Here is a 14327-nt window from a genome sequence, read left to right as displayed (position 1 = left end):
GATACAATGACTATGAAGTTAAATTGCAGACTGTCAGCTTTAATTTGAGGGTATATTCATCCATATTGGATGAACCGTTTAGAAATTACACCACTTTTTGTTTATAGTCCCCCCATTTTAGGGGACCAAAAGTATTGGGACAAATTCACTTATATGTATATTAAAGTAGTAAAAAGTTTAGTAATTTGTCCCATATTCATAGCATGCAATGATTACACCAAGCTTGTGACTCTACAAACTTGGTGGAAGCATTTACTGTTTGTTTTGGTTTTGTTTCAGATTTTTTTGTGCCCAATAGAAATGTATGGTAAATAATGTATTGTGTCATTTTGGAGTCACTTTTATTGTAAATAAGAATAGAATATGTTTTGAAATAGTTCTACATTAATGTGGATGCTACCATGATTACGGATAGTCCTGAATGAATTGTGAATAACGATGAGTGAGAAAAATACAGACGCACAAACAGCTACAGAGCCAATACAACAACAAATGTGTCACTGTCCAAATACTTTTGGACCTCACTGTAACTGCTAGAACTGTTTATCATGAACCATTAGAATGAATGAGCTGGTGTACGTTGTTTTTTATGCTTGAATGACAGCCATGAGAGTAAGGTTGTGGGAAAGACACATCCCAGGCACGGTGCACTTACCTACAGTGTGTGTTTGTGTTTGTTTTGTTCTAAGCCTTTTGTTTCGCTCACCAACAAAGGCAGGGATACTGTATGCCATAATGCCTTTCTCTTATGTTGAACCCAGTGATCATGTTTCTCCTATTGTGTGTGTTTCAGCGATCCTGTTACGCTTGTTTCCAGAATGTACTGTCCCTGGCAAGGGAAACAGACACACTATCCGACTTTCAAGAGGTTAAGTTAAATAATACGTAAATTGACACACAGCCAGTGTCATTACGAGGCTTATAAAATAAAATGGCCACATCTAGAACAAGCTGTTCTTAGGATGCGCTGCCTGCAACGCGATATGGATAGTTGACACAGTAGCATATTGTCTCTCCTGGTTTTAATTTATGCAATTGGTTTATGAGGTGATCAGACAAAGTACATAGGATATATAAAATAGGGACTTGGTGGGGTTGGGATCTGGGTTCCTGGTTTTCTAATGCCATATAGAAGAGACAGAGCTATACATGTGCCAGAGAGCTCCTCTCAGTAGACCCCCCCCCCCCCCCCAGAGTATGCATAGCTGTATGTAACAAAGAGAACAGGCCCGGATAGTCATTACAGTATCATAACAAACCCTAGAATAAAGATTTGCCCACCATAATGCTCAGCTTACCAATATCTCACCAACTCAACAAATACCTTGACCATTGACTCAATAATTACATTGACTTGCAAGGAACAGGGCTGTCAACAGGATCAAACATTTCGCTACACCTGCAATAACATCTGCTAAATATGTGTATATGATCCATACAATTTGATTTGATTTGAAATGCATAGCAGTCACCTCCAGGCCCAAGTCTAGACCATAAAAATGGAAACTGTCCCTCAGTTACCAGAGTGGCAGAAGTCACACCCATGTAATCAATTAGGTATTTCGATTTACATGTCAATATACCACACCAAATAGAATACATGTGGGTTCAGCAGAACTTTAGGGGTTAATCGTTTGCGTTTGAGGTCCAGCTGTGATCACAGACCCGCCCATTCATCCAAATGCGGGGGAGAACGCGCAGGAGTCGCATCTCAAACTGACACGGTCGAAAGCCAATGAAAAGCTTTAAAGTGAAAGTCATACTCTCGCATATCCAATGGGAATGAGCAAACGGCTGATTTTGGGAATCAGACTTGGTTGAATGAAAACCTAACAGCAACCAGCAATGGTAATAAACCGTCCGATTATACCTGCCTGATCAATAGTGTACAATGCATGACTCCCTATCATAGCCCACTGGGAGTACGCTCAGAATTGTTTCTTCTTCTGGTCAGTCTGTTGTGTTATTCGACGTCGCAGGAATCCAAAAAGGGGTTGAACTAGGACCAAACGCGGTGGTAACGTTGGGTGATGTGTGCTGCATGAATCGTATGGATCAACACCAGCTTGAGTCTTCAGGGATTTTGTGTGCAGTCGCTGGTGGTCAGCTGTTATGTGGTCGTGACAGCTCGTTAATTCTGGGCAGAGTTTGACACACAGATGCAGTAATAATACCGTGGACAAACGTTTTTGGGGGATGCTCTGGCTTCTGTGTGCGTTTAAACGTCGAGTCTTTCTCTCCTCCGCTGGTCAATGAAAGCGCGTGAGGGTCGGGATGTGACGGTTTCGCAATTAGGATGTAACCAACCAAGCATCGACAAGGCTGCAATGAGATGCGCAGGTTCAGTTCTAGCCCCGAAGGAGACGCTCAACTAATGTAGCTTTGACGTCGACATGGGATTGTCCCCCACATCATCACGGTTTTTCTTATAATTCATTTTACATCAAGGCAAAAGAACGTGCTTGGGGAGGTATTACATATTCACAACATGATAGATGTTGGTATGGCCAACTATTGGAGTTGTATAGTCTTTTTATTCCATGGCCTTGGCCTATACTTAACAACCTTTCTGCATACAGAGTTTATATTTGGATTATAATGAATTAGGTAAAACGAAGTCCTCCTGGAAATGTATTCTACACTAGAGGTCTGTTTGTTGTTACAGCATATGTCCCAGATGACATCTAATTTAATTGTTTTTAAGTGATTTTCAAGAGCATTTTGCCATCTGCGGCCAAAGTTATTCCCAGTCATCAATAGGCCTATGCGTCACATTTTCAAACGTATCATGGACATACATTTTCCCTATCATAATGGACATTTAACTGGACACATTTAATTGACTTCAATATCCTCTGAATTCAGTCATCACGGATTTCTCAGGAATGTCATAGACCTGTCATTTAAGAAAACATTGTGACAATGTAACAACATTGTAACAAGAACAGTAATTTGCGCGAATTTGGCTTTTATAAGAGACTATAAGCAGGCACGTGTGTGGTCCTGTGTGTTGCTTTTTTCTTTTACTTTTATCTGAGAAGTATAATGTCCAGATCTAACAGTGTGAGCCCGCCCGGAGTCGGTGCGCCTGGGCTGAGGGGAGGGACTGAGCTCAGATCTGCTTGGGGCGAGTCTGAGTCTATTGCAAACGGATGCCCATACTCGGCTAGATCTCCGAGCAAAAAACTCGCCCGGTCGAACAGCAGATGGAGGGAAGGAGATGATGATCCCGAACAGCAGCCCGGACCAGGACGAGCCACGACAACGGTTAGCAGGGTCAGTTTTAGGTCTAGATCTGCGTGGCAAGAGCATGGGACTGGGGAAGAGAGCCGAAACAACAATCGATCTTCCCCAAGGCACGCAGATGGAGCCGGGGAAGTGAGACCCAAATCAGTGGAGTTGGGCTTGGAGGACCGGAGAGTGAAGGGCTCCAAACCCGAGGAGGAACTCATGCCTGAAGTTCACCTCTCAATGGTTGCGTGCTGCAGCAGCGCGATGCAGATTTTCAGATCCAAGAAATTCCAATCGGAGAAGTTGGAGAGGCTTTACCAGCGTTACTTTTTCCGGCTCAACCAGAGCAGTTTGACCATGCTCATGGCCGTTTTGGTGCTTGTGTGCGCGGTCATGCTGACATTCCATTGCGCGGGGGGAGTATGCAGGATAACTTACGTGGTGGTCTTTTCCTTGGCCATCTTACTTATCCTCATATTGATGGTGGTGTGCAATCGGAACGGGTTTCATCAGGACCACATGTGGATAGTCTGCTATGTGGTCATTCTAGTCGTGCTGGTTGTACAAGTGATCGGGGTGCTGCTTGTGCAGCCGCAAAGTGCTTCTGAGGGAATTTGGTGGACGGTGTTCTTTATCCATGTCATCTACACGCTGCTCCCGGTTCGGATGCGGGCTGCGGTTATCACTGGAGTTATACTGTCTACCATCCATGTGGCTGTCTCTTGGAAGTTAAACGAAAGGGATGCCTTTATATGGAAGCAGGTAGGTCCTGTTTTATAACGTTTTTATTAGGCTACGCATGTATTAAGCATTCATAAATCAATTTATAGTAACTTCACGCATGGATGAGTCTACCAAATAAAATATAAAGATATATTTTTTGGGGGACATTCCATCAAGTGACAAGTGGCCTGTTTGGATAAAACTTGCTGAGTCAAAGGCGTATTTTATTGTATATAATTCTAATTCTCACAAATTACCTAGCCTAGGATACTACTCATTAGGAAATGAACACCGTAATGTGTCTCTCATTATTGCATTACTCATTTGTACTGTGCTCTATTGTAAATTTCACACATCCAATGCCTTTTCATCGGACAGTGACTGACTGATCAAGATGCCGAGTTTGTCTTGAGATGCTGCTGTTTGTCTTGAGATGCTGTTGATGCTTGATACTATGGAAACGGTCTCGATTGACCATTGCTCAGTTCCATAGTTGTTATCATGGAGAAGACCAGTAGTAAAAGCATCCATTTAACATATTAGAGAGAGGAAAAACACTTCTAAGAAGGAAATCAGAGCTCACTGGCTAAAACGGAAGTTTTAAGAATTTAAGAATTTAGGTAAAATAACTGTTCTAGAAGATGTTCTGGAATTATGGGTCAGAATGGAAGTGCCAGAGATGGACATCCTCTTGAAGTGACAGTGTTGTTGACTGTTTAGGGTTTGTAGACTTGAGAAGAATTGGGTTGGAAACATGGGGTTATTTTGTTATAGATATTTTGTAAAGGAAAAACAACAATTCTAGGCTGTTTGGTTTTATTGTGTTATATGTTAATAACATGTTGAGGCCCCTGGCTCTATTTGATTAGTTTTAAAACCTTTCACCATCAGAGCTGGGCTCTTGATTTGTAGAACTTAATGCATGCCATCTCTCATTCCCCTCTTGGTTATAATTTTGCTTTTTTAGGGTCATATTAGTTTATGATAGATGCAATCATCACTTGTGTCTTATTTTAATGTGAATTATATTTATTGTGTCAGAGGGAGGGAAATTGCTCAAATGCTCAACATAACTTTTTGCTCTGCCACTTAAATTACTGAGGATGTTTATAATCCCCAAAAATTGAGGTAAGAAAAAAATTCAAATTTAAAGGAGCTATATGTAAAAAATGAATTTACAGTAATAGTGGACATATAGTGTTTCTCAATTTCCGCAAAACTTTTTATTTTGCATTCTAATGGTGCAGCCTTTTTATTGGTCCACATTTTTGTCATTTAGCAGACGCTCTTATCCATGCAAACATTTTCACATTTGTTCGTACTGGTCCCCCATGGGAATCAAACCCACAATCCTGGCATTGCAAGTGCCATGCTCTACCAACTGAGCCACATGGGACCAACTCAACGAAAGACAGATAATCTCTTGTTGTGAAATTGACTGGGGCCAGAAAATCTGTTGTTGTCAAATTGACTGGGGCTAAGCGATTTGTAGATATTTGACACTTGCCATTTGCTGGCCCCAGTCAATTTGACAACAAGAGATGGTCAGTCTTTTGTTGACCAATAATGAGGCTGCACCATTAGAATGCATTTTTGTGTGGTCTCAATACATTTAAAAATATATATATTGTGAAAAACGATTTATCCACTATTACTGTAGATATTTTAAGGACATTTTCTTTATTTTTCTGTATTATTATTATGTATTTACATTTTTTTTACCCCCCTTTTCTCCCCAATTTCGTGGTATCCAATTGGTAGTTACAGTCTTGTCCCATCGCTGCAACTTGTTACATATAGCTCCATTAAATAGTGAGGTCTATTATAAAGAAGCAGCACATCCCAATAGGCCTACATTTGTCAGTTTATTCAAAGAGTAGAATCAAACTCATGTCTATTACAATGCCAGAACGAGCTTATGTTTGAGAGCCCCTCTCCGAGGCCAAACATGAAATTGTGCTCTGTATGTAGGATCCCAAAAACTATTCAATGAAACTAGGGGTACATCCCAAATGGCACTATTCCCTATATAGTGCACTACTTTTGAGCAGGGCCATTTGGAATGCACACTGGTAAATGCCTTTGGACCTGCAGTTCTTAATCTCAGTTTATCTTAGTAAAAGGAAAATATTAAAGTAAAAGGATACTAAACTAAAGCCTCTTCTGGAAAGACATACTTAAATACAATATTGTACACACAGTTACAGAAAAAAGATAGAGAAAGCATGAGTTCCCGATGCCCTACCAAACCTCAAATACAATGGCCTGGTGACCCATTGTGCGTGCCGTTGAGCCCTCTTTCACTTGGCTGTGTTATTTCTCTCTCTCTCTTACTTTGTCATTTTCTGGCTTGTTCTCTCGCTCACTGTGTTTACCAGTCCCTGTACTTCTTATAAACATCTGCCCTAACAATGGGCTCTTCCCAAGAACTTCTGCTTTACAAATCTGGCTAATGGAAACGGTGCATCAGTCCACAATTGAAGTTTAAGGGCTTGTAAATTAATTATTGAACCATGGAAAAAAAAAATAACTCAAAGCAAAACTCCACACAATACCGCCTCTTTCCCATAGGCTAGAATGGATCATTCTAATCCCCTTTATTTTTCTTTTTTGAAACTTTGATTATATTGGTCAGAGAGTGTTTGTGATACAGACATGTGACCCTACATCTAATTGCATTTTCTGTGAAAATAGGCTCTTTTTGAGATGAGTGTGTGGGAACAGGCTGTTGTAATTGTTTCTCTTCCTCACGATCCTGTTGTTTTTAGCATATCAGATCTCCCCCTGTTTATATACTGTAGGTCCCAGCAGTCTCCACTGTTGAGCTGTATGTTTATGGGAGATCCCAAGATGCTGCTTGTATCAGGAGTGCTCCCATGAATAGGCATAAAACAACTTGAACATAATGACTGATGCTCGGCTCGAGATGGTGGCATTGTGTTGTATATGGGTCTTTCTATAAACTAGGGTACCAGTGGGTCTTTCTAAAAACTAGGGTACCAGTGAGCATTTCTTGTAGTGGACAACTGTTTGGCGCTGTTACAAAGTAATTCATAATAATTTGCCTTTTTATGTGAAAACATTAAGATATGAAGGGGGAACATAGATACATTAAGTATAATTCATGAGTTTAATCAAACGTTTAAACCATTTCTCATGCTTGCAGTCTTCAAAGATTTGGCAAAAATCGTGTTACGTAAAACACTACCTTTCTTTCCTTACATTTATGATACTGATGTTTGTCTTTACATCATATACTAATAATTGAACAATTGAATTACACATTGAACTTGATCCTGTAAAGTTCCTAGATATTGCTGTTGACTTATTAATGAACTGATGTAGCTGTAAATGGTTAGCTGACTGATATGTCCTAGCTACCTAACTAACCAGTGGTAACTCATTCAATGATGCCATACTGCCAAAGCAACAGTATATATTGCTAGACTAGAGATATTCCCCCAGCTATAGTTAGTCAGTGGTTGCACATCTACTAGCTGGAATGAAGCAAGGATGTGAATAACTCTTTGGTCCTTTAAAAACCTGCTGTATTTAATATATTGTGTGCTATAGCTTGGAAAATAAATACATGTGACTCTGGATGACAACATGTTTGCAACACGAAACCAACGAGTATTGCGGTACTAGTATCGTCCTGGGCCTTCTATGAGGTCGAAATAACACACTGAATTTGTGAAAATTATAATAATGCCCTATTTGTGTAAGAGCTATTTGAAAAAAAATGCCTGGAATTTCAATCTGTTCAGGTGGGATGGAACTTTTGGCCCAAATCAGGATGTCACAATGTGACCTGATTATAATAGACTAATGACTGTTCATCTGGGTAAGGGGGTGGGCTCTAGACTATCCTATCAGCTAGTGTATGTAAATATCTTCAAATTTGTTTCCAAATGCCCACACAAGACTGAGCATTTCAAGTACCAAAGGAGGCTCAGGGAAGTAAATTATAAAATATATTTTGGCGTTATTTTCATTAAATAACCAGTGATTTATTAGACATACAGTGATGATTTATGTGATGATTTAACAAATACAATTATAAAGACTGCATGGGGGCTTTAATACCTGTCAAATACTTATTTCCTCTCTCATAGGGAGAATGTCAATTTAATTTCCTTGATTCGTCGTATGCTCTCTCGTCTCCTTCTCAAAACCCATTGGACCCAGAGGTCCTTCCCCTCTGACCTTATCCAATGGGTTTTGAAAAGGAGGTGAGGAGAGGACGCGAGGAATCAAGAAAATGCAGTTTAGATTCTCCCATTCCTTGCCTCACCCTCAAAGCGCATTTGGGGAGAGGAGTGAAGTTTCCTCCCTTGAGGCTACAATGCACTTTCAAGGAGAAGCAAGGAGTGGAGGAAACAAGGACAGAGGAAGCAATCATTTAATTGCTAGTTTTCAGACAGACTCACACAATGCTTGAAGAGTTTACTGATTATAATGATTTAATAGTTTTTTATTATTGTCAATGATTTTGTTGACAGAACCCAATGTATTATACTATATTAACTATTAAAACATAGAACTGCTGTTGTTTTACTTTTCGTTCTTTAGGAATGTTTAGCATGGCTATAAATGATAGAGAAGTTGACTAAAGCACAAAAAGACCTGGCAACTAGGCATGCCAAAGAAACATGTAGTGTATCACATTTCAGGTAAGACCCAGATGCAGACAATGTCTAAGTAACAGCAGTTTATTAATCCAACAGGGGCAGGCAAAGACAGGTCAAGGGAAGGCAGGAGTCAGTAATCCAGATAGGTGGGGCAAATGTACAGGACGGCAGGCAGAAATGGTCAACACCGGGAAAATAAGAAAACAGGAGCAATCGAGAGACAGGAACTGAGGGAAAACTGCTGGTAGGCTTAACGAAACAAAACGAACTGGCCACAGACAAACAGAGAACACAGGTATAAATACACAGGGGATAATGGGGGAAGATGGGTGACACCCGGAGGGGGGTGGAGACAATCACAAAGACAGGTGAAACAGATCAGGGTGTGACCTGGGCGCATACCTGGTTGACCTGGGTGTCGGCGTTAGAAATCCGCAGTGAGGCCTGGGTCCAGGATGTCCCTGGCGGGGACCCAGCACCTCTCCTCTGGGCAATAACCCTCCCAGTCATCCAGGTACTGGAACCCCCTGCCCCGAGGTCGACAGGTCAGGAGACGCCTCACCTTATATGGCGGTTGGCCGTTGATGAGACACGGGAGAGGGGTGGGCCTGGAAACAGGAGACAAAGGGCTATGAGACATGGGTTTAACTCGGGACACATGAAAGGTGGGATGTATGCGAAGGGTACTGGGCAACAGAAGACGAACAGTAGAGGGGCTAATCATTTTGGAGATGGGAAACGGGCCGATAAACCGGGGGAAGAGTTTGCGGGATCCACCCGGAGGGGCAGATCCCGTGTGGTAGCATTACCCTCTGCAAGAGACGATACCGGGGAGCCGGGGTCCGATGGCGATCCGCGTGTCATCGATACCTGGAGGGGGTCTTGAGGGCCGACCGGGCTCCATCTGGACACTCCCAGCAGAGATGATGTAACCCAGAAAGGGGATGGTGTAACGATGGAACTTGCACTTCTCTGCCTTAACAGCTGATTCTCCAGAAGGCGTTGAAGAACCCACCGGACGTGGAGCACATGTTCTTGGGGGGGAAGACGAGGGTGTCATCAATGTAGATGAAGATGAACCGGTTCAACATGTCACGGAGAACATCATTTAGCAGAGCCCGGAACACAGCAGGGGCGTTGGTGAGTCCAAAATGCATGATCAGATACTCGTAGTGACTGCTGGCCATGTTGAAGGCGGTCATCCACTCGTTCCCCTCTCGTATCCGCACCAGGGGGTAGGCGTTCCGTAGATACAGCTTGGAAAATGCAGTGGCCCCCTGGAGCGGTTCGACGGCAGAGGAAATGAGTGGTAGCGGGTAACGGTTCTTAATGTCATTGAGTCGCCGGTAGTCAATGCACGGGCGCAGGGTCATGTCCTTTATCGTGCCCGCAGGAGAGGAAGAGGGACAGATAAATCCTGCAGCTAGGGAGTCCACAATGTAGGTCTCCATAGCCTTGGTCTCCGGTCCCGACAGAGAGTACAGTTGTCCCCGGGGCAGCGCGGTGCTAGGGAGAAGGTCAATCCCGCAGTCATAGGGTTGGTGCGGCGTAAGCGAAGTGGCCCGGGCCTTGCTGAACACCTCCCTGAGGGTTCTGGTACTTCGCTGGGATGGCGGAGAGGTCTGGGGCACCTTCCAAGCCCCCAGGAAGACAATGGATGTGGCAGAACGGACTCCAGCCCATGATGGCACCAGTAGACCAGTTGATGAGGGGATTGTGTCGCTGGAGCCAGGAGAATCCCAAAACCACTGGAATCTGAGGAGACTTGATGAGCAGAAACGGAATAGTCTCGCTGTGATTCCCTGACACCTGTAGGTTGATGCGAGTGGTATTATGAGTGATCCGGCCTATAGAGCACCCATCCAGCATTCTAACATTCATGGGAATGGAGAGGGGTTGAGTGGGGATGTTCAGCTCGGAAGCCAGGGAAGAATTCAAAAAGCGCTCATCGGCCCCAATGAGGACCCGGAGAGATTTAGACTGGTTTCCCCACAGCAGAATGGCATGAAAAGGGGTGCGAGCAAGGGAAGCAGAAAAGTTCTAAATATGGCCCACCAGAGTACTCGCGCCTACCGGTGAGCCTGGTCTTTTAAAGGACACAAAATGACCAAGAGTCCCGCAATACAGACAACTCTTCGTGTTGATCCTGTATTGCCGTTCCGCTGGGACATTTACATTTCCATTTAAGTCATTTAGCAGACGCTCTTATCCAGAGCGACTTACAAATTGGTGCATTCACCTTATGATATCCAGTGGAACAACCACTTTACAATAGTGCATCTAAATCTTTTAAGGGGGGGGGGTTATAAGGATTACTTTATCCTATCCTAGGTATTCCTTAAAGAGGTGGGGTTTCAGGTGTCTCCGGAAGGTGGTGATTGACTCCGCTGACCTGGGACAGCCCAACTCTGTCTAGTTGCATACGCTCGGGAAGCGGTGACTCGGCCCTCTTTGGCGACACTCGGGGGAGGTTGGGAAGACTCGGGTTCTCTCTGCAATGGGACCGTTGGGACTTCCGAGATGACTCGTAGGCGAGGGGGAATCCCTGGATGTGCGAGCGAAATCGAATTTCCTCAAAAACCTTCTTCACCTCTCCCACGAACCCCTCCAGACTAATGCATATGGTCGGCTGTTGTTCCCATACAGCAGTAGCCCAGGTGAGAGCCCTCCCGGACATCATCATGATGAGGTAGGCTATCTTGGAACGATCCGAGGAGAAGGAGGTTTGAAGCTCGAAGATGAGCTAGAAACGCCTGACAGGTGCTCGGCTCTCCTTTGAAGCATTCCGGGGGAGGTAAGAGGGGCTGCCGAGAAGGTGTAGTGACCGATGAGATGGCGCTGCTAGCAGCTGAGTTACTGAGGGGCTGTGGGGTTACCACCATGGTAAGCTGCCTCCCAGACAACCCGCGGAATTGCTCCAGCAAAATGTCCAAAGTCCGGTCATGGCGTTCAGCCAACGTTTGGATACCCTCCATAAGGCCATGAAGCAATTCCTCGTGCCTACCGATGGTGGCTCCTTGGGAGGAGATGGCATTACGCAGATGGCCTGAGTCTGCTGGGTCAGTCATGGCCAGTTCGTACTATCACTTTTCAGGTAAGACCCAGATGCAGACAATGTTGAAGTAACAACAATTTATTAATCCAACAGGGGCAGGCAAACAACAGGTCAAGGGGAGGTAGTGGTCAGTAATCCATATAGGTGGGGCAAAGGTACTGGACGGCAGGCAGGCTCAGAGTCAGGGCAGGCAGAAATTGTCAACACCGGGAACAAATCGAGAGACAGGAACAGAAGGAAAACCGCTGGTAGAGTTTACGAAACAAGTGAACTGGCAACAGACAAACAGAGAACAGGGGTTTAAATATACAGGGGATAATGGGAAAGATGGGCAACACCTGGAGGTCGGTGGAGACAATCACAAAGACAGGTGAAACAGATCAGGGTGTGACACGGTGTCCATGTTTCTTGTGACATTTTGAATGACATGTAGATGTTTTGTAGTTGCTAGTTGGAGTTATAGTCTCATTGTGCCTATCTAGACTTTATTCCTGTAAATACACATGTGAAGCTGCAAGAAAATCATATTTAAATGTATATCAAACCATTTTGAAATTTTGACCACCTTATTTATAGAAAGACTCATGTGTACTGCACTCCCAATACATGCAGGGAGTTTATAGGGAATAGGGTGCCATTTGGGACGAAACCTACAGCCTTTCAGACGGAACCTCAAATGGAGATAAGTGTGACACATCTGACCTCAGTGTTATCTGATTTACGTCACCTTAACCTCCCATCCCACCTCCCCAACTGTATTGTGTCTCTGTTATCATAGGGGGACCTGTGGGCAATCAGGAAGTAATGTGCGTGGGAGTCAGGGAGAGATGTGCTTTGTAGTATTTGAAATGAATGCTGATGCTGTTCAGGTCCCCATTGCAGATGTTTCATTAACCCTTTACACTCATACCTGTATATTTGGGCACAAAAAAGATTGTTAAATTGGAACGCAGTGACTGTACAGTAACAGCGGCGGCAGGTAGCCTAGTGGTTAGGCGTTGGGCCAGTAACCGAAAGGTTGCTACATCGAATCCCGGAGCTGACAAGGTAAAAATCTGTTGTTCTGCCCCTGAACAAGGCATTTAACCCACTGCTCCTAGGCCGTCATTGTAAATAAAAATGTGTTCTTAAATTACTTGCCTGGTTAAATAAAAAAATACAGTAACATGCTTCACAGCGCTGTATGGTTTTTGGCTGATGCCGTTCTGAACTTGAGCGCGACAAGAAGTTGCCCCCATCCCTCCTGCTTATTGGACAACTTAAGAAAATTGTTTGTTGTCTGAGTGAGGGAAATGTTGTAAATTAAGAGGACTCTATGTATTTAGAAAGATGAGACGTTGATGATTATAATAAATACCACGTAGATGTCCTACAAGCAAGCCAAACACCTATGAGTTCAAATGTGCACTTCACATTTCCATATCATAAAACTCATGTCATAAACAGTGTCAACGTTTATGCTCACTATGTTTGGTGTACAGTTACAAGATGACAAATGACCCTGGGTTGTTCTGAACAGAAGGAGCCCATGTTTGTCTATTGTGAAGGAAATTTGCAGCAGCACACGCACCTGAATGCACGTATGACTCCTGTCTACGCGCACCAAAATGATGATCCGTTTCCCTGAATTGCATTGTGAAAGCCTAACACTGTCATATCGTATTTTATAACTTATAACTCAACGGTCATGTTGGCAGTAGAACAAGCTTTCAAATGATGCCCACCTGACCCAGATTGGTATGTATAATGGACCGTTTTTGGATTGCGTAAACAAGAACAGTAATTGTGTGAAGGCGGGGATGCAGGGTTGTGTTCCAAACTAAACAACTACAAGTGTGCTTGCTCTAGTTCCTCAACGGCACAGCTAGGAGAGCTCAAAAAACTAACAAATTACAGTTGAAGACTCTTCTTTGAGTCAATAAAGTGCATTGAAATGACTTAGGAACTGTGCACCCTTTGGAGTCCTCTCACTCAAACCATTGTCATTTTTTGGTCTTATGTTGCACCTACCCCACATTCACCAGGAATATTCTTATCATGTTACTGAATGTGTAGAGAGTATTTTCAGATCTCGTTATCACAAATGCAGTGAACGTACAGTAAATGTAAAATGCACATAACATCAACAGCATATTGTTTGGATTCAGTCTTGTGTCAGGTGAACTGTTGTGTCCTCACCTTTGGTCTAGGACATTTTCCCATAACCTCCAAACTGTTCCCATTCAAATGGCTATGCATATGCTTTTCATATTTATTCTGTAAGAAACATTTACATTTAGCCCTATCCATATAGGCCATTTTCCATCAGTGTAAAGGGTTAAGGTTGTGATAGCAGTGGCCCTTAAAGGAGCAATCGACAGTGAAAACAATAACAAAGCATTTTCCCCGCCACTGTTTTGCTAAAAAGTTGAAGGATGGGGCTGGAGAAATGTAACCACTCTCAAATTCAGAGACAGAGCTATGGATGCAAGGATTGCCTATCACCATCACAAGCCTCAGTCAGTCATCATGTGCACTGTTATAATTCCCACCTCCCCGGCTCTCTCCCACTCATGTGTGCGTGTCTATGTGTGTGTCACCCCTCTGGGTGTGTGGCTCTAATACCGCCCCTGTGCGCGGTTCATCAAATTGAGTGAAACGTCAGAGAGACAAATCCATCATTAGGTGTCAGGGCTGATCAGTCTCTC

General features: G+C 43.5%; 1 protein-coding gene across 3 annotated transcripts in view; it reads left to right on the top strand.

Annotated features, from left to right (window-relative positions):
- Positions 1 to 1780: 1780 nt before the first annotated feature.
- LOC129821110 (adenylate cyclase type 5-like) overlaps positions 1781 to 14327 on the top strand; it is a 143053-nt gene continuing 130506 nt past the window's right edge. For 2 of the 3 annotated variants that reach the window (XM_055878414.1, XM_055878412.1), the window contains exon 1: positions 1781 to 3993. In XM_055878414.1, the coding sequence (XP_055734389.1) occupies positions 3046 to 3993 (948 nt within the window). In that variant the 5' untranslated portion in view covers positions 1781 to 3045. The remainder of the gene's footprint in view (positions 3994 to 14327) is intronic. The other variant, XM_055878413.1, reaches the window with a different exon arrangement.

Source organism: Salvelinus fontinalis, chromosome 23 (genome assembly GCF_029448725.1).
Source record: "Salvelinus fontinalis isolate EN_2023a chromosome 23, ASM2944872v1, whole genome shotgun sequence".
NCBI classification, from domain to species: Eukaryota; Metazoa; Chordata; class Actinopteri; order Salmoniformes; family Salmonidae; genus Salvelinus; species Salvelinus fontinalis.
This window is presented reverse-complemented; position numbering and strand designations above follow the sequence as displayed.